The 19646-nt window shown below is 50.4% G+C and overlaps 1 protein-coding gene across 1 annotated transcript in view; it reads right to left on the minus strand.

The window, feature by feature from the left end:
* Nucleotides 1-19646, minus strand: part of Gns (glucosamine (N-acetyl)-6-sulfatase) — a 28732-nt gene that overhangs the window by 6707 nt on the left and 2379 nt on the right. Inside the window, exons 2-9 of the mRNA XM_051176172.1 lie at nucleotides 16018-16077; nucleotides 12075-12281; nucleotides 10405-10470; nucleotides 9944-10042; nucleotides 8224-8391; nucleotides 5873-5955; nucleotides 4925-5043; nucleotides 2631-2734 (exon numbers count right to left, since the gene is read on the minus strand). Of these exons, the coding sequence (XP_051032129.1) occupies nucleotides 2631-2734; nucleotides 4925-5043; nucleotides 5873-5955; nucleotides 8224-8391; nucleotides 9944-10042; nucleotides 10405-10470; nucleotides 12075-12281; nucleotides 16018-16077 (906 nt within the window). The remainder of the gene's footprint in view (nucleotides 1-2630; nucleotides 2735-4924; nucleotides 5044-5872; nucleotides 5956-8223; nucleotides 8392-9943; nucleotides 10043-10404; nucleotides 10471-12074; nucleotides 12282-16017; nucleotides 16078-19646) is intronic.

Below are 19646 nucleotides of genomic sequence, written 5' to 3' on the forward strand. Positions count from 1 at the left end.
TCACACCACGGAAGAGGGAAACTCATCATTTTACAAAGTCACAGTGTTACCTGCACGGTCCTCAGTTTGTTTTAGACAGGGTATGCCAGGTAGCCCAGGCTAGTCTTGAACGTGTGACTCTCCTGCTTAAGCCTCCTTGGCGCTGGGCTACAGGTGGGTACCACTTGCCTGGTTGTGCCCTAGGCCATGAAGTCTGCAGAAAACTTACTCTAATTGATCAACAACTTCCTTAAAGAGCACAGAACACCTGCTATAAGGAAAACATTCTAGGGCCCATGTGTTGGCCCAGAGGGTGAAGGTCACCAAGCCCACACCCTAAATTCAATCCCCAAGCTCTCCTGATGTGCATCATGCCACACAGTAAATATATACATACAAAAACTAAGCATTCTAGAAACTGGCGTAGAAGATCGATTTCCTTCTGTATATAATTCTCCTGAGGACAAAAACCATTATAGTCCCTTTTAAATACAGTGGGGGCTGCGCCAGTTTTAATGTAAAAAAATTGAAACTGTATGTGTGTGTAAGCCAGAGGACCTCAGGTATGTTTCTTCTAAGAGTTTCTCACTGGCCTGGGGCTTACTGTTTGGCTAGGCTGGCTAGCCTCTGGGCTCCCAGGCTTTTCCATGTTGATTCCGAGGAACAAACTCAGGCCCCTCGTGTCTACCTGCAGCTTAGCCTGCAGGGCGACCTCCAGGTCAGAGAGACTTTGTCTCAAAACCCAAGCTGAGAAGCCAGGCCCTGTGGTGCACGCCTTTAATCCCAGCACTTGGGAAGTGGAGACAGGGACCAGGCTGGTCTACAGAGCAGTTCTAGGACAGCCAGGGTCACACAGTGAGACACAATCACTGGAGCCGCTCCAAGGACACCAGCTGAGGCTGTCCCCTGGGCCTCGCACACAGTCCTCAGTGCGAGTGCACACTCGCAAACTAAGTCAATCAACTGTCATTTTTAATTTAAAACCAAACCAGGAGGGCCTGTATGAAAAGCAGAACACCGTCAAGGCACTGTTCACTGGGGCTCCCATTTCCTGCTAGCTGGAGAGCTATCAATGCGCAACCGGGCACTGAACCCATTAGCGTGTCCCCGCAGCTGCAGAGGATTACCATTCCACGGGGACAATTCAGTATGTCCCTGAAAAAGCTCAGCAGAGCTGTCCCCGGAGATTATCGACACCCACAAACCCTTCTTTCCAGACCCCCCCACCCTTGAACTGAGCAGCCTGGCTCCCAGCTGGCAAGTCTGGATAACTAAGGAAGAGATCACCACAGCAGGAGAAACAGAGTCCAGGAGGGAAAGGAGCAGCCTGTCCCATAGGTAATGGAGTCGTCAAAGCAGAGCAGAGGACGAACCAAACACTAAAGCAACAGAACCCTGGAACGAAAAGCACCACGAACACACACACGCGTTCTCAGGATACTTTCTTCCCACATATATGCAATTACTGTGTTTCTCTAAACAGGACAGGCAGGGTTTTTGCCTGTGAAGCAGATGGTTTCAAAACGTGCACACTGTGTGGGGAACTTAGAGGCGAGCAGAAAATTCTCCCCTTCCCTAACTCCTGTCCTATGACCACCTGACAGATGTGCTCTCGGGACACAGTCAGGGTTCAGACACCGAAGCTCTGATATTAAACACCTCGTAGGGCTGGCTAAGGCAAGTCATACCTCCCCGCAGAAGGTTCCAAGGGTCCATCTGGCAAGAGCATGGAGCACCACCAAACCTGCCCTTAGCTTCCCTGTCTAGGAAGATGTCAGGGTACCACTCAGGGACAGTCGAACAGGGGAAGTGGCTGGAGAGACAGCTCAATGGGTAACAGCACGTGGTGCTCTTCCAGTGAATTCACTGGGGAACTCACGGGGTGGCTCACAACACTGTCCCAATCTGAGGAGCTGGGAGAACGAGGCTTTGTCAGAGCATTAGAGCTAATAGTGGCCGCCAGACTTCCAATCACATCTACTTCCCCTGGGCCGGGCCGGCTCAGAAGTCATCCCTGGTGGGTATGCAGCCTGACCTCCGCCCCAGCCCTGCAAGGTAGAGACAGGATTTCCAGAGCATGCTGGGTAGCAAAACTTACTTTGTCAGTGGGGTCTGTTTTTGACTGACACCCTGCCTTAATAAATATGGTGCGAGAGCAATCAAGAAAATGGTAGAAGATTGATCAAGGATGATTACTGATACCACCCTTGGGCCTCTAGATGCATGCATGTGCAAGATATACACCGCATGTATCGCCATACGTGAAAGTGCACACACACAATCACACACACACACACACAGAGAGAGACAGAGAGACAGAGAGAGAGACAGAGAGAGAGAGAGAGAGAGAGAGAGAGAGAGAGAGAGAGAGAGAGAGAAACTGGAAAGGAAACCCCATACTCAGATGGTGACCCTCATGAGAGTCTAGTGCCGGAAGTAAATTTTGAAATGAAGCCGTGACACATACATGTGACACAAACGTGTGGCAGTGGGAACACACACAGAGGGCAGTGGACAAGAGGAGAAAAAAGTCACTCTAAGGTTCACAAAGGCGGAGGAGCACACACCGGCCACCTTCCTCTCCAGGAGTATTGCTGGTTTCTCGAGGCAAGTGCCACCATACACGGGACCAGCTGCGGTCGGACACCTACCTTGCTTGTCTGGTTTGGCTTGATCCCAGGCCCTCGAACCAACAGTGGGACTTTGATGTCAAACTCATACAGCTGTCTCTTGTCTATTGGCAAAGAGAACTGCCCTGAAACAAGAGGCACAAAGTCAGTGTACTGCCAGGACAGGTGTGCAACACAGCCAACATCTGGGGCACTATGCCAGGACAGGTGTGCAACACAGCCAACATCTGGGGCACCATTGCCAGGACAGGTGTGCAACACAGCCAACATCTGGGGCACCATTGCCAGGACAGGTGTGCAACACAGCCAACATCTGGGGCACCATTGCCAGGACAGGTGTGCAACACAGCCAACATCTGGGGCACCATTGCCAGGACAGGTGTGCAACACAGCCAACATCTGGGCCACTGAAAAGCCACAGAGATGTTGCTGTAAGACTTTTTATTTATGTGTTGTGTGTGTATGCGTGGATCTGTATCAATGTATGTCACATGTGTGCATGCCCTCGAAGGCTAGAAGGAGAGCTGGAGTTACAGGTCACCTGACATGGGTACTGGGAACTGAACTCGGGTCCTCTGGAAGTACTCTCCTTAACCACTGAGCCATTTCTCCAGCCTCTTAATTCCTGGTTTTATAACAGAAACCTTAAACTTGCCTGGGTTTCTTTTTACCACAAGACGGGGGGGGGGGGATTGAGTTTACCTTCTCCAGATAAGTAACTAAACAGGACAAACGGACACAAGTAATGTCTGGGAAGGGACGAGAGATATATATACATAAGCATGTATGCACATGTGATCTGATCCCAGGTGGCTGACGTCACTCCAAACGCTGCCACATAAAGAGAGGAACATACTCCGTCCCCCTGATGCTCTGCAGTCAAGGCCACGAAAGAGAAAGGCTTCCTGAGGGGTTCCACGGACACGATGGGGACAGAAAGAGGACGTCGGCAGAGCTCGGTATGAGGAAGTTTCAGCAACGGCTTTCAAAGGGAATCTGGGTGACAGGCTCAGAGCAATGGGGCAGGTTAGATCAGCTGGCCATCCATCCACACTCGTGTCTCACAAACTTGGTGAGACGGGAAGTATACCACAGCGTCACCGGGGTGGGGTGGCCTCCCTGGTCTGAAGACACTGATGTGTGTCAGGTCACCAGATCTCAGACCAACCTACAGGAAACTGAGTGGAGATGAACAAGCAAGGCCTCACCAGATGGTCAACTGGCCAAATCCAGAATAAAACCTGTTCTCCAGGACAAAAGAAGTGCTCTTCTCAGTAAGTCAGCAGCCACCGAGACTTAGAGGAGCTCAGAACTCAAGGTCACATGTGGACTTATGTGTTTGATAAATTAGATGCGCGTGGAAACCATCTGTGGATTCACAAGTGCCTGGGAGTTGCTTCAAAACCTTTCGAAAACAGGTGGATGCCAAGGTACAACATCATCCCAACACTCAGAGGCCAAGCAGGTGAATCAGAGGCTAAGGTTGACTTGAGAGACGAAGTGAGACCCATCACAAACTCAAGGGCTGGGGTTGTAGCTCGGTGGCAGAAGCCCACCTATCTGTGCTATGGTCTGATCAGACCCCTGCCCCTCACCAACCCACACAGAGAACCATCCGCAGCTGGAAGGCTGACCAGGAAGATGGGAAGGCAGGGTCTGCGCTGACCACACTGGCCTCAAGCTCCTAGATCAAGCAATCCGGCCTTAGCCTTCTCAGTAATACAATAAGCTCACATCATCACATCCAGCCACACTAGCTTCTTCTTTGCATGATAAGGAACTCTCACAATAATATATTAAATGCTGAGTCAATGTGCACAAATGAAAGCAAGACTATTACTAACTCAAGAGGAAACACAGAAAGACGAAAACCCTTGTCCAAGTTGGGAGGGTACAAGTCAAGGGCATGGAGTTTGCTCAGACTGCAGTTTTCAAAAACCATAAATACTGCTTCCCCTCTCCCACATTACACGATTTGGTAATAAGGTTGTGCTTGTGGGACAATGTTTTGCTTCCCACCTACAACACCACATTCTCCAAGTCTCACTTATCCTACACATGAGCTCTTCTCTTCTTCCATGGCCGTCTCTAATATGGTAAATGCTTTCTCTGCTCCTGCCCGAGACCAGGCAGCTCAGCATTGGAAATAGCGAGTAGTGAACCTGGCTTCCCTGGAGGAAATGCCCTCTCACTGAGGCGTCTGAGGACAAGAGCCTCCTCGTGGCGAGTCCACAGCTGTGAAGCCCTGAACTCCCACCACACGGGTGACAGAGCGGATGTGCTCTCACGGTGGGCAGCGCTGGCCCGCCACTCACCTGTGTGGTAGCCGTTGTCTGAGGTGTAGAAGATGTACGTGTTGTCCAGCTCGCCGGTACCATCCAATCTCTTGACCAGCTTCTCCACAAGGTCGTCAACCGAGAGCAGGGTTTGCCACCTGGACACCAGCGCAGGGTGTAAGCAGGACTTCAGGGCAATGGCTACACAAAAACACTCATCCCTCCCGCTAAAGCAAGCACCAACTGCCCAACCTGTCCCCCAGACTGCCATCGCAAAGATAGATTAGAAAATTCCAGAACACAGCGATTACTTCATTTCAAATCTGTCTCCAAAGAAATAAATCAGCCTTTTAACAATGAGCTAACTTTATTGTTTTGCTGTATGGATAGAGCTATTCAGAAAGGGCAGTTGTTAATTCAGTATAGACTACTGCAGACTGGTTTAAATAAGTCTGAATTACACTACTCTTTAACAGTCCAAACACTAGCCATTGGCCTACAGGCAAAAGGTCAAAGCTTGTCTACTGCCTGTTTTTATAAAATCTTACTGACACGCAGCAACATCTTCATATTGCCTATAGCTGCCTTGTGCTGGGACACATGGCCCGCAAGCTTACAACATTTGCTATTATTACTATCATCTGGTCCAACGAAAAATGTTCACCCACCTCTGGTCCAAATTCAATACACTCTAAGAGAAAGTAGTGGAGTTTTAAAAATTGGCCTAGTGCATCTCGCAAATTCCAATCACCAAAGGTAAACATTCTCCTCAAGGTTTGGGCTGATTTCTATGTAACCCTTTCTTTAAGCCTGGGGAAAAAGATTTTCTAGCAAATAGTTCAAGTTTGTCATTCTTTACCAAGTCTCAGAGATGGACATTTAAATCAGTCTGGAGATCCTCATGCATGTGAGGGTAAAGGCATGCCGGCCGCTTGGGGAGGGCAGTGCCTCAAAGCTATCCACACTGAGAACAGAGCGGGTGTTTACCTCCTTCTGAACGCATCATCTAAGAACTGGATGGAAGAGTTCGTCATTGGAGTCTTGGCTTGCCTAATCAGCCAGTGCTTGTTCTAAAATTCAGAAGAAACCAATGTTAACACCAAGCCACCAAACTACTTAGGACAGTGGTTCTCGACCTGTGGGTCACGACCCCTCTGCAGGTCACAGATCAGCCGTCCTGCGTATCAGATATTACACTGCGATTTATCACAGTAGCAAAATTACAGTTATGAAGTAGCAACGGAAATAATGTTACGGCTGGGGGTCAGCACAAGAAGAGGGACTATGTTAATGGGTCGTAGGAAGGTTGAGCATCACTGGTCTAAAGCTGCTGAAGCCACATGGGGCCGTCTCTTCTTCCCAGGGTCCTACAAGCAACAGCTTTGCAGATGGACAGATGAACGCCATTACTCTAGCAGCCTCCCACTGGTGAACACTGATGCTCTGTTGGTGGCAGCAGTGATTAGAGACGCTAGTGAGCGGCACAGGGAAGCCGCCAACTAAAGTGACGTTCAGTTGGTAACTCTGACCCTGTCAACTATGGCTACAAATGGGCAGGTACTAGTTTACCTCTCTCTAAGTTGTGCTCTAAGTAGGTCCCCGCTTTCCACGGACGTGTCAACCCAAGAGACTGACATCCCTGGGAAAAACCCTGCCACGTGGGTTTAAAACCTCACGCTCTACACACACAGAATTAGCAGGAGGGCATGCAAGCGCGGGTCCCAGCAGCCTACACAGGGCGGCTGACAACTGCCTGTAACTCTGGTTCTAGGGGATCTGGGCCCTCTTCTGGTCCCCTAGAGTACTGCACCCACAGTGTAAACCGGCACAGACACACAAACACATGCATACACACTTAAAAATAAAAACGAAATGGTGAAAAATAACACAAGCCCCTTTTTATGGACACAAAAGACACATTTTAAGTAACAAAAATGTACCCATATGATGGGAGATGTCATTCTATATATGTTTCTCATACTGGTTAATAATAAAGCACTGTTGGCCAATAGGAAAGGAAGATAGGAGGGGCTAGGAGACAAGGAGGAGAGAGGAAGTAGTAAGGAGAAGTCAACATGGAGAGCCTGGAGAGAACAGAACCGCCATTCCTCCGCTCTCGGTAAGACCATGTGGAAATACATAGACATGGGTTAATAATTAAGACAGAGGTAGCTGATAAGAAACTAGTAACTGGCCAACACCCATATGCCCGGGATTCTTCATGTACTCACAAGGCTCTAAGCGACTACTTTCCCAACTACACTCCCCTTGTGGGAGGCTCACACTAGACCACAGGTGACTGGAAAGTCCTGCGGAGGCGACGTACTAACCCAAGGCTTTCGATCTTACTGCTGCTCCCAGTAACTTTAGTCACCCTTTCTGGAACACAGACTGAGACAAGTCTGTGGTGTGGGGGAGTAAGCCAGACACTTCTATTTTAACCATTACAGTAATCAAAGGCCGGAGGCCTCCCCGAGAGAGTGACAGAAGGTAGCACCTTGCTCATCTCACAGACGCTCCTGGCCCCAACTTCCGCTCTGACGTCAAGACTCACTCTGTACCGTTAGAAGTGGCGGGACTTCTAAGCAAGACTCGGGCAGCAGCGACCAGCTTACATATAACTCACCAACTAAAGCATACTCTGAGGACACAAGCATGGTGGCACACACCTTTAACCCCAGCAATTACGCAGCAGAAGCATGAGGGTCACTGGGTTTGAGGCCAGCCTGGCCTGCACAGAGACTGTCTCACAATACAAACCATCCGAGGAATACAGTTTGGGAGTAGTGAATAGTGTTGGGAATGTTTCTGTTGCTAAGAAACGGCGCTTATGTCTGAGGGACAAAGACTCTTCACATTTGAACTTGACATTTCAGGGGCCTTGATGGGATTTGTCCCGGAGTCTGGGGCACTCGGTACCCGGGTAGGAAAATAGAGGAGAAGGAAGCATTTATGAGGGAAAACTTAAGAGACAGGCGCCGTTAACTGGGGAGGCAGGGGCTGGTTGTGTTTAATCCGCAGCCTGTCACCTCATCCCCATCCCCCGCACCCCTGCACTGTGCCTGCCGCCACCTCCCTCCTTCTCATGCCTGGGGCCACCAAGGCTGCTGCCAGTGTAGATGTCCCCAGAGACACGCCTAGCTACGGAGAGAGGAGACGGGAGACGTGCCTATAACCATTCAGGTGGTGTCTTCACCATTCCTGGGATTCTCTTGTAGCTGCTCTCTGGATGTGTGGCAGAGCGTTCATGTCTGTAACCCTGAACTCACTGTACTGGGGACAAGTCCTGCCGGCTGACCCTTCGAGTGCGGCCTACGTCACGGGTTAGGGGAACCTACCGTTCCATGGATGTTGAAGTTCTTGTTTCTCGGTGCGAAGACATTCTGGAACGCCTTCTGGTACTGAGGTGCGGCTGTCCAGGGCGAGTGCGGCGCCGGAGTGGAGATCATCATGAAGAAGGGCTCAGAGTTGGACTTGTAATCCAGGAAGTCCAGGGAGAGGTTGGCCTGACACACACATGGCGCGAGTTGTCATTTACCCGGCTAGCAAGTGTCATCCAATAGGGACGTTTCTCTCGGTAGACAGAGCGCACTCAGGGTCAGTGTGGCTACGAGTCTCTAACGGATCTCACCTCCCGCCGTGTGCAGCAGGCCGCAGGACTAACGCATTTGGTGTGCAGTGCCACCAAGGCAACTGAGGCCTTAACTTCACGAGCCCTCCAGGCTGTTAAGCTCCCCAAGCAGTTAGAAATAGTGAATTGTGCCTTTTAGCGTTAGCTTGTAACGGCGAGGCTTAGACTACAGATATCTGATGTCTTAAAGAAAAGCGAAGAGGGCCAGCGAGAGGGCTCAGCAGGTGAAGGCGCTTGCTGCCAAGCTCATGAGCTGCGTCCTCCCCCACCTTCTGGTGGGAGGACGGAACCGATCCCACGCTCTCCAATCATTTCATCCCAGCCCCTCCGTGCCCTCACTTCTCCCCAGCACCAACTCTAGAGAGGGTGTGTCTTAATTGTTTCCCGCCCCTAGCTCTACAGCATCCCGTGGTTTCTTTCACAGCTCACCCCTGCTCAGCCGAGGTGCTCCCACTGCCTCCCCCTCACGGCTCACTCCCCCTGCTCAGCCGAGGTGCTCCCACTCCCCCTCCCTCCTCACGGCTCACTCCCCCTGCTCAGCCGAGGTGCTCCCACTGCCTCCCCCTCACGGCTCACTCCCCCTGCACAGCCGAGGTGCTCCCACTCCCCCTCCCTCATCACGGCTCACTCCCCCTGCTCAGCCGAGGTGCTCCCACTGCCCCCTCCCCCTCACGGCTCACTCCCCCCTGCTCAGCCGAGGTGCTCCCACTGCCCCCTCCCCCTCACGGCTCACTCCCCCTGCTCAGCCGAGGTGCTCCCACTGTCCCCTCCCCCTCCCTCGTCTGTACTGGTCTCTAACGCTCTTCAGGTCTCTGCTCAAAAGCTACCCAAGTCGCCCTTTACCTTTCTTGCCTGTCTAAGCTATCAGCGTCTCATGAAGAAATGAATGATCAGCCCTAAGGAAGCAACAGATGTGTGTGTGTGTGTGTGTGTGTGTGTGTGTGTGTGTGTGTGTGCATGACCACGCCCCCACGGCACGTGTGAGATTTCTGGCTGTGAAGAGGCTGCCCTCCAGGGCACGGGGCTCTGCTCACCTATGGGGAACCACGCTGCACTACGTGCTAGACAGGTAAATAATAAATACTCCGCGGAAGGTTTCCATGAAAGATGTCAGACAGGACAGCTCTCCCTGACTGTGACTGCACGAACGCAGCCTCGCCCACAGAGGCCTTGAAGGACATGAGGAGGCTGTGAGGCAGCCAGCAGTCGCAGAGAGGCGCTCACTGCTGGGCTGCAAGAACGTGAGGCTCGAGGCTAGCTGATAGACGAGGAAAACCGGTTTCTGACCAGCTAGAACTAGTTCTGGCAGATACACCAAGTCATTATTCTGCACTTGTGCTTGCCGACATCAGTCGGAGCAAACGCTGCCTCAGTCGAGTGTGGGGGGGGAGGCCACAGTGCCCGGGCTGCTGAGCCGGAGAACTCACCAGAACATCGGTCAGGTAGTCCACGCTGTAGTTCTCCCCGTGCTGCCGTGCCTTCCCGTTGATAGAGAGGGTGTAGTTATAGTACTTAGAGTTCTTCTCCTACAGGGAGGAGGGAGGGAGGGAGGCGCGCGATGAGGCGGGCGAGAAATCCAAGCCGTGAGCCCTGCTGGGCACACTGCACTGTTTAAACGGCAAACAGAGGGAGGCCAATACCCATGTCAGCGCGGAACTGGCACTGGGGGCACTGGGGGCGTTACCAGAGACAGCCGAGCTTTATTACATGGCTCAGGCCACTAATGGGAGGAAATCACCGGAAACGGAGTGACTCACCGGTCAACAGACCTTTGAGGAGGTAAAATTTCCCATGCAACAAGTCATGGCCGTGCAGACCCAGTCAGGAGCACGCATACATTTCTGTCTCGGGGCCGTGACTAGCTGCCATAACTGTAGTAGTCACTCACCAAGGCATACCAGTAACTCCAGCCCAGAGGGACATGCTCCAGTCCTCCTGCATCTGGGGCTCCGTACTGAAAAGATAGCAGGGCAGGATGTTAGAACTCCTCAGACACCACCGGACCAGAAACAGGCGACCGGGAACGCCTTTCAGCTGGGGCCTGAAACATAACAGGCACACAAGTCCCCCAAACACACAGACTAGGTAAGGGACTCCCGAACCCGAGCCATTCCTTCAGCGGGAATAACTTCGGTCACTGCTAGATCCGGCCTGCCAGCTGTTTCCGGTGACCAGCGTGCCACTCAACCACTTAAACGTACAAAGCTGACGAAACGAAGCCACCCGTGAGGCGGAGTTACCCACGCCTCGGGCTTCAATGCCGAGGGTTTCATCTGGGCACAGCCGGGCACGCACACTCATGTGCGCCCACGCACGGCTGCCTGTATGCTATGACGGCACCGTAACGGCTCATGCTATGACGTGTGTGGCTTACGACGTCTAACATTCACCGTCTGGTGCTGCGTGGGACCTGTTCCAGGGACTAGTGCCGAGCTACGGCTGAACAGCCTAAATGACACTTAGCTGGCAACAGCCAAGGAAACGGGACCACGGACTGACTATTCCTTCAGTTGTCCTGACGTGATGATGGGTCTTACAGAACACTGCTCCCTATCTAAATGCAGCTTAGTGCTGCCCGTTAAAGTCAGGATGGAGCCTATGAGACCAGACTCTGTAGTAAGAGGTTCCCGTCACTGCGCACATCAAATGACGGCAACCCCAGAGTGTCTTTCAAACTGACTCATCCTCCTCCAAGCACACAGGCCGCAGATCCCCTCAATGACAGGGAGGGAGGGAAGGCACAGAAAACTCAGATCAGACACAAAGACCCCCGGCTACTGCAGGAAACAGATGTGAGAAAATGCACACTGACCCTCCGCCCCGCACCCCAGTTTAGCCATCTCCAGACGGAACCCAAATACTCTAGCACGCCATCTTCTTTAAGCAGAGACGCTAAGAAGACGGAGACCAAGGGGGTGGTCTTGGACCATGAGGTGACAGGCCACAGTGAGGCACCACCCATCGGGGCCCACGAGACGCCGGCCTTTCTTTTCGTCTGTTCTCACACCAAGGTCGAATTGTGCTAATTCAGAAATGATTTCAAGAACCCTGGGCAGAGTCTCGGAACAGAAGGTCCCGCACGATGCTGAGGAAGAGGAAATGGGGACCGTGACAGCCACATGACCAGAGTCCCTGGTGAAAACCGGGAAGCTGGGGCAGATGAAAGCCGGTGGGGGCTGAGTAGAAGGGAAGTAACTACAGAGCCCAAGCAGAGAACGTGGGCAGGTCAGCAAAAAGCTGCAAACAGCCGAAGCCTTTAATACAGTGGCTTGCAGTGACGCCAGTGAGAAAAACAATTATCAGGAATTATATTGATTCACATTTTAACTCCCACTGTAAGAAACTAAAAGAGGGCTGGAGAGATGGCTCAGAGGCACTGGCTGCTCTTGCAGAGGTCCTGAGTTCAATTCCCAGCACTTACATGGTGGCTCACAACCATCTGTAATGAGATCTGGCGCCCTCTTGTGGCGCACAGGCAGACATGCAGGCAGAACACTGTATACATAATAAGTAAAATCAGAGAGAGAAAGAGAGAGAAGAAAAGATCATTCAACATACCTCATTTAAATACTTCCCAGCAAAAAAGGTTTGGTAGCCGCACGCCGACCTGAGGATGGCTGGGAACGTGCTTGGCTCTTGGATCTTCTGCCAGGCCTGGCTGCTACAGTTCCCCTGCAGAGTGTTGTTCACCACGCGATGGTTGTGTGGGTACTTTCCAGTCAGGATGCTGGCCCTGCTGGGGCAGCAAAGAGCACTGGGCACGTACTGCAGGGGGCGGAGCAAAGGACCGGGTTACGCCAGAGGGGACTCACACAGGGGACAGGAAGACACTTAACACACCGCAGGCATGCACACACACACACACACACACGCACACACACACGCACGCACGCACGCACGCACGCCACGCATGCACGCACGCACGCCACGCACGCCAGAGCTGCTTAAAAGTCACTCAGCACAAACAGCAGAGTGCTCATCCAAAAAAGAAAAAGTCAGAAACAGAGTGCCACCTGAGAAAAGGGGACCAGGACAGGTGGGAGAGATGGGGGGGGTACATGGGACACATGAAAGCAGAAGGAAGGACACTGGGGAGGGAGGCAAGAAGGGGGGACTGGAAGACGGGGAGAGGACACAGAAGCAAAGGTACAATCACACCACACATACAGATACAGATACACACACAGATATCACAGACACACACACAGACACACACAGATATCACAGACACACACCACACACACACACACACACACACATACACACACACAGATATCACAGACACACACAGACACACACACAGATATCACAGACACACACCACACACACACATACACACACAGATATCACAGACACACACACAGAAATCACAGACACACACAGATACCACACAGACACACACAGAGACACACAGATACACACACACACATACAGATACACACACAAATATCACAGACACACACACACATACAGATACACACACAGATATCACAGACACACACACACAGAAATCACAGACACACACACCACACAGATATCACACATACACACAGACACCACACACAGGTATCACAGACACATACACATACACACACACACACACACCACACACAGATATCACAGACACACACACACACAGATATCACACACACCACACAGATATCACAGACACACACACACAGATACACACACACCACACACACAAACACAGACACACACACCACACAGATACACACAGACACACCACACAAACACACACACACACACACGAGAAAATGCCATAATCAAACTTCTGTATGCTAACATAAAAACTGATCATCTGAAATTCATGCCAGCATTATTGTCCCCTTTAAGGGGGGACTTAAAGTACTTAATTTGTCCTTTCAAGTTGGATTCAGACTCTTGGTGCCAGGACACAGAGTATCTACCCTGAGTGTGTGCCCCTGACTAGCCCTCCAGCTCTGACTGGCATTGTAAAATACTCATGAGGGTGAGTGTCCCCACATGAACACTCACTGTTAACATGTTTCAATCGGATGTGTCTGGTCTAAGTTTTTTCAAGTTTTTGCCTTAGAAAGATTTTAGTACCTGTACATGTGTGCTCATGAGTATCTGTCGTTTGTGTGTGCGTGCACATACGGAGTCCAGGAGATGTGTCAGGTTCTTTGCAGTGGGGACACGGGCTGGCTATATGGTTGAGGGGCCTACATTCCAGGCCTCAGGACTGTGCAGCAAGCAGCTGTAACTGCAGGACCTCCTCTCCAGTCCCCTTCCGTCACTTTACACCGACCACTCTCCTCTCCTGCCCCAGCTAGCCTTAACTGTCACTCTGACCCAGCCTAGAGTCACCCAAAAGGGGCCACAACCAGGAACTGTCCAGATCAGTGAATGCCCTGATCGCTAATCCATACAGCAGGGACCTTCCCATGTGGGTGATACATTCCCCGGGCAGCTGGCACTGGGTGGTGTAAGAAAGCTAGACAAGTTTTCCCAGCGCTCGGGAGTCCAGGACCAGCCTGGTCTACAGGAGGAGTCGAGTCCCAGGGCAGCCAGAGCCAGCAAGGCCAGCAAGTGGCCCTCCTCAAAGGTTCCTGTTTTAAGTTCCTGCCTGGCCTCAGTTATGAACCGGGAGGAAGTCACATCAGACCCTCCTGCCCCTGAGCTGCTGTTGGCTGGAGTACCCTACCACAGCAGAAAAGATACTAGGACGTTAACCTTTGACCTCCTACGCTCGGTACTGCACTATTAGTGAATTTTCCTATTTCATGTTCATGCTGGCTCAGGCAATCCCTGTGTTTAAAAACACTGCCCTTATGGGTTTGATCTCTGGTACTGACAAAACCCAACCAACTTTGGACTTGGGTGTGTAGTCAGTGGCTGAGTATGTGTAAGCACACCTCAGGCCCTGGTATCAATCCCCAACACCAAACAAAAACACTATCTTGACTGTTCTTACCTAATCATTCTAGGTAATTACAATCATTTAGTTACATCTTCAAAAACGTCTTGAGACTTTAATTAGAAATGTATTTTATAATTGTGTCTTCACATCATAGAAAATGATATACCTAGCAACATATCAAACCAATTTCCCCCCAAAATGTACTGTAACTTTATTTATATCGTTTGTTTTGTTTTAAGATAGGGTCCTGGCTGTCCTATTTGCCTACCCCTGCTTCCTGAGTGCTAGGATTAAAGGTTGTGCCCATGCCTGGGTTGTTTGTATAAACCTTAACCTTTGCCGTAAGCTACCACCTGTTAACACTGCTGTTATGAGGAATGGAACTTTTCTTGTCCCCTGAAAAAGCCTCACTATGTAACCTGGGCTGACCTGGAACTCCAAACTCAGATCCGCCCGCCTCTGCCTCCCGAGTGCTGGGATCAAAGTTACACACCGCCACCCTGGGCTCTACTTTAAGTTGTTACATGGACAAATCTAAAAGAATGGGAATCCTTTCCCCCACAGTTTTATCCACTTCTGAAGACCGATATTAACGATAGTCCCGAACCGGAAATGACCAGTAGCAAAGCCTTGAGTATGCCGAGTATGCTCACTTTTAGGAAGGTTGCTGTCTGCCACACACCTGCTGCGATGAAATCTACTTTTCCTCCCTTCAATAACCATCCCTCCGCAGACAACACACCCTAAATCATGTCCAACTCACCGTGATCCTACGCTGACGTGCACATCACATGTGCCTATTCATGTAACCATGACGACCCTGAGGCGGACATGACTGACTGCTTCAAATGGGGAAATCAAAAACCCAAACACAGGCAAACAGATAAGAAAATACTCAATTAGGCGACCTGTCCACAGAGTCTGTGCTTAAGCCCAGGCTCTACGCTGTGAGGCTGCTGTTAGTGAGTTTCTAGCAGGAAGTAACCATGCCGTCACTTCCACAGTTTCCTGTAAGTCCTTTGAATGTGAATACTTAGATTTATGTGAGGTCTCTGACCCCACATGTGTTGTATGTATGTTTTCAGCATCCTTGCTTATGTCAGAGTCAGCCAGCAGAGCTCATGGATCTTTTACTCTGTAACAGTTTACATAGCAAAGATGTTCTTGGTTTATGCAATCTAGTTTCGACCCTCAAACTGCAAGGTTCTCAATAAAATTCCCTAGTTATGTAACAGACTGTGACATGATACCCGTAGTTAGTTGTGTGTGTGGGTGCATTCCTTCAATCCCAGCACTTGGGAGGCAGAGGCAGGCGGATCTCTATGAGTTCAAGACCAGCCTGGCCTACAGAGTGAGTTCCAGGACAGCCAGGGCTACGTAGTGGGCTATCTCATGGCAAACAACCCATCCCCCAAACAAACTAGAAATTCATTTACCATTCCAACTAAAAGAACTAATAAAAGTCCTCACACTAGGTATTTCATTGGAAAACAAAACCAAACCCTCCCGCATTTGTTCCACAGTAGAATCCCAGCACAAGCGTTTCTTCCTCGAGTGCCCTATCAGGTCTGAGGACGTCACACCAGCTTGTAAACTTACAGCGTTAGAGAACGCCATCCCCTTCTCTCCAATGAGGGCCTTGGTCTTCTTCAGCGGTGTCTACAAAGCAAACAAGTCCTGTTAAACCGTGCTTGACAGAATACATAAACCGATGCTTGTGTTTTGTCACATCTTAGATTCACGTCACGTGTGTCTGTGTATCACATGCACTCATGCAATGGCGCAGAGGCCAGAAGAGAGTACCGGACCCTCTGGAAACGGACGCATAGACAGCTGTTAGTGGCTGTGTGGGTGCTGGGAGCCAAATCTGGGTCCCCTGCAAGAGCAACGAGTGCATGTGTGAAACCTTCGGCCATCTCTTCAGCCCCTTTCGTTTTATCTTAGTCACATCTCCAGAGGGTCAGCTCCGACACAAGCCAATGGAGCAATGGTTCTGCAGACGGACCGAACAGGCTGGGCTACGGTCCGGTGAACCCTGGGCAAGCAGGAAGGAGAGTACACAGCTCACTGTGTGCGCCATCCACACTGACTGCAGGTAACAAAATTCACAACGCTTTCTTGCTATTGCCTACAACCCCAAGGTATGAAATTGTCTGAAAGGGCGCCTCCCATCAATCTAAGCGAGATAACACTTAGACGGAATGTCGAAATGTCTGGAAACCAGAAAAGGTCTCGCAGCTCACAGACCCTTCCAAGCTACACACTTAATGATGCGAACCCAGCAGGGTAGGGTTCTACTGACTAGTGCCTCGCAGCAGCACCTCAGTTAGACGATAACTCATGTACAGAGGCGCACACAGACCGTGTCAACCGTGAGCACTCTTATTTCAGGGCCAGGGATTGAACCCAGGCAAGCCCTCTCCCACTGAGCTACACCTCCAATCCTATTACTCCACTTACAGGAATTCTACCATTTTTAATAAGTACAGGGAAAGTTAACTACATCCTAGAGGACAGAGTGCGGTTATTTAACTATTGACAAAGGTATACTGATCTTATTCACTTTCTAGGCATCAAAACCCACACTGACAGTGGCTCTTGAGGAGGTCCATGTGATTCTGAATCCATCTGAAACCCAACAACAGACTAAATACAATCTTAAGTCCACCTGTCACAGTGATCATTTCAAGATGGGGCTTCCAAATACATACCTAAGCTAACAAAAGATTCAGTTCCAACACTCTGTAACTTTCCCTGCTGATTTATAAGCCCAAGCTGCCTGGAGTCTCCAAAGGGCAACTTCACATTCGTTAAAGTCAAGCTTTGACGATGCCAGGAGTAGATCTCAACCTGTGGGTCGTGTCCCCTTTGGGGATTGAATAACAGATATTCTGAATATCAGATATTTACATTACAACTCACAACAGTAGCAAAATTACAGTTATGAAGCAGTAAAGTAAATACACTTATGGTTGGGGGGGGGGTAACCACAACATGAGGAACTATAGTAAAAGGTCGTGGCATTAGGAAGGTTGAGAACCACTGACCTGGAGAAAAATCCAGAAGGGGGGGGGGATGGCTATCAAACTGTCTGATAAACACGCAAAACTACTAGACAATTAGATTCACAGGGAGACATAATGTGTGATAACACATTTGCTAATTACATTACGTGCCACACACTGATCTAGGTAGGCAAAGGTCGGTAGGAAAAAAGTTCTAGCCCTTTCCATACCACTTTAGGATCTGAACAACTAAAGGTAACCAAGCAGGTCCGGATGACAGAGCTGGTGTCGAGAAAGCAGGGCCCAACTTCAGATGAGCAACCAGGAAGGCCTTAAAGGGCGGAACCTTGTGAGGGCTCCACAGCAAGGCTAAGTGAAGCCACTCATGCACCCAGGGGCAGCTTACAGGCTGAGCCACGCAAACAGCCCAAGCGAGAAAATAGGAAGAAAGCTCAAGAGATAAGCGTGGCCAGACCAGGTGGCCACACAGGGCTTCATTGGAATTTCCACTCAGAAGCTTACATTAACAATCTTTGTGTGGCCGAACAAGTCCCAAGCAAGAGACTGAACTATACTGAAAATACCTGTCCATGCTAATCCCAAGTGACAGTGGCTGGTCAGGCGGAAACCATGTGACGGTATTAAGGAATAGCACTTTTAGTCCCATGAGCAGAGGTGTAACTTGTCATCCTGAGCAAATTCCCTTTCATAAACACCAAAGGCTAGTTGACTTTCCCGCTCCTGCGCATCTACACTCTGAGCGGTGGGCGGCTGATAATTCCATGGCTGACTCCCTTTCAACAACTGACGCAGTCTTGCTCGCGCAACACATGCCATAGTCTTTCTTTCCCTGCATATCTGCATGGCTCCTGACCAAGAGAGGCCCCTTTTGCTAGAGTAACGATTTAAAAACAACCTGTGCTTTTGTGAACTCCATACCCGGGGGTAAACTAATGAAAGCAGAGTCCCTAGATGACCTATGGGCAAATATTGAGAAATGTTAAAGTGAAAGATGATGCGGCTACAAATAGAGGCGGGAATTAACGGTAACCGACGGGGGCTGGAGACAGGGCCCAGGGGAAGAGAGTCCCAGCACCTACATGGCAGCTCACAACCATCTTTTACCTCCTGTCCTGACACATCTGATACCCTCTTCTGGCCTCTGCAGGTATGGGGCATACACACATGGCTATACATACATGTATACGTATGGGCAAAGCTCCATTTTTTTTTTTTTTTTAAAGCTTGGTACAGGCCTGTAACCCCAGTTCCTAGGAGGTAGAGGCAGAAGGGTCAGAAGTTCAAGCTCATCCTCAGCCACACAGCTAATGAGTCATCCTGGACTATGCTGGGCAGTTTTACATCACTGGGACACAAGTTACAGTCATCAACAAAGAAAATGCCTCCATTAGGTCGGGCTGTAGGCAATCCTGTATGTAGAGCATTTTCCTAATTATTGACTGACGGGGGAGGGCACAGCCCACGGTGGGTGGGGCCGTCCTTAGGCTGCTGGTCCTGGGCTCTGTAAGAAAGCAGGCTGAGCAAGGCACGGGCAGCAAGAGAGTGAGCATCTCTCCCCATGGCCTCTGCATCAGCTGCTGCCTCCAGGATCCTGCACTGTTTGAGTTCGTGCCTTGGCCTCCCTTGACGGACTACGACTACAGATATATAAGCCAAATAAACCCTTTCCTTCCCAAGTTGCTTTTGGCTGTGGTGTTTCATCACAGCAACAGTATCCTTAACTAGTGCTGTGACTCTGAAAAGTGGCTCCAGAGAGAAAGGCGCCATGTGACAGAGCTTGGGTGGAGGTGTTTTTTATTGGGGGGGGGAAGTGAATGGGAAAAGGGGGAGGGGAGGCAGGTTTTAGGGACAGGAGCAGTGAAAGAGAAAGGCAGAGAGAGAGAGAAACAGACTGGCAGAGAGAGAGAGAGAGGAGAGACAGAGAGACTGGCAGAGAAGGGGGAGAGAGAGATACACACACAGAAATGGGAACATAGTGAATGTGCACAGGTGGTGTTCTTAGTGGCTGCAGCTGAGGGCGAATCTTGTTAGGACCCCAAGGTCAGGCCAGTAAAGATGCCTGAGTACTAATAACTAGGACATGAGCTATTCTGGAAAAAGGGGAAAAAATGCATAGTAAATGAAAATCTTGTGACATCAACCTCTGACCTGAGCCTGTGTGTGTGTGTGTGTGTGTCCCAACTGCTTATTTTGCCAACTATT

This window comes from Phodopus roborovskii, unplaced genomic scaffold (assembly GCF_943737965.1).
Source record: "Phodopus roborovskii unplaced genomic scaffold, PHOROB, whole genome shotgun sequence".
Lineage (NCBI taxonomy): Eukaryota > Metazoa > Chordata > Mammalia > Rodentia > Cricetidae > Phodopus > Phodopus roborovskii.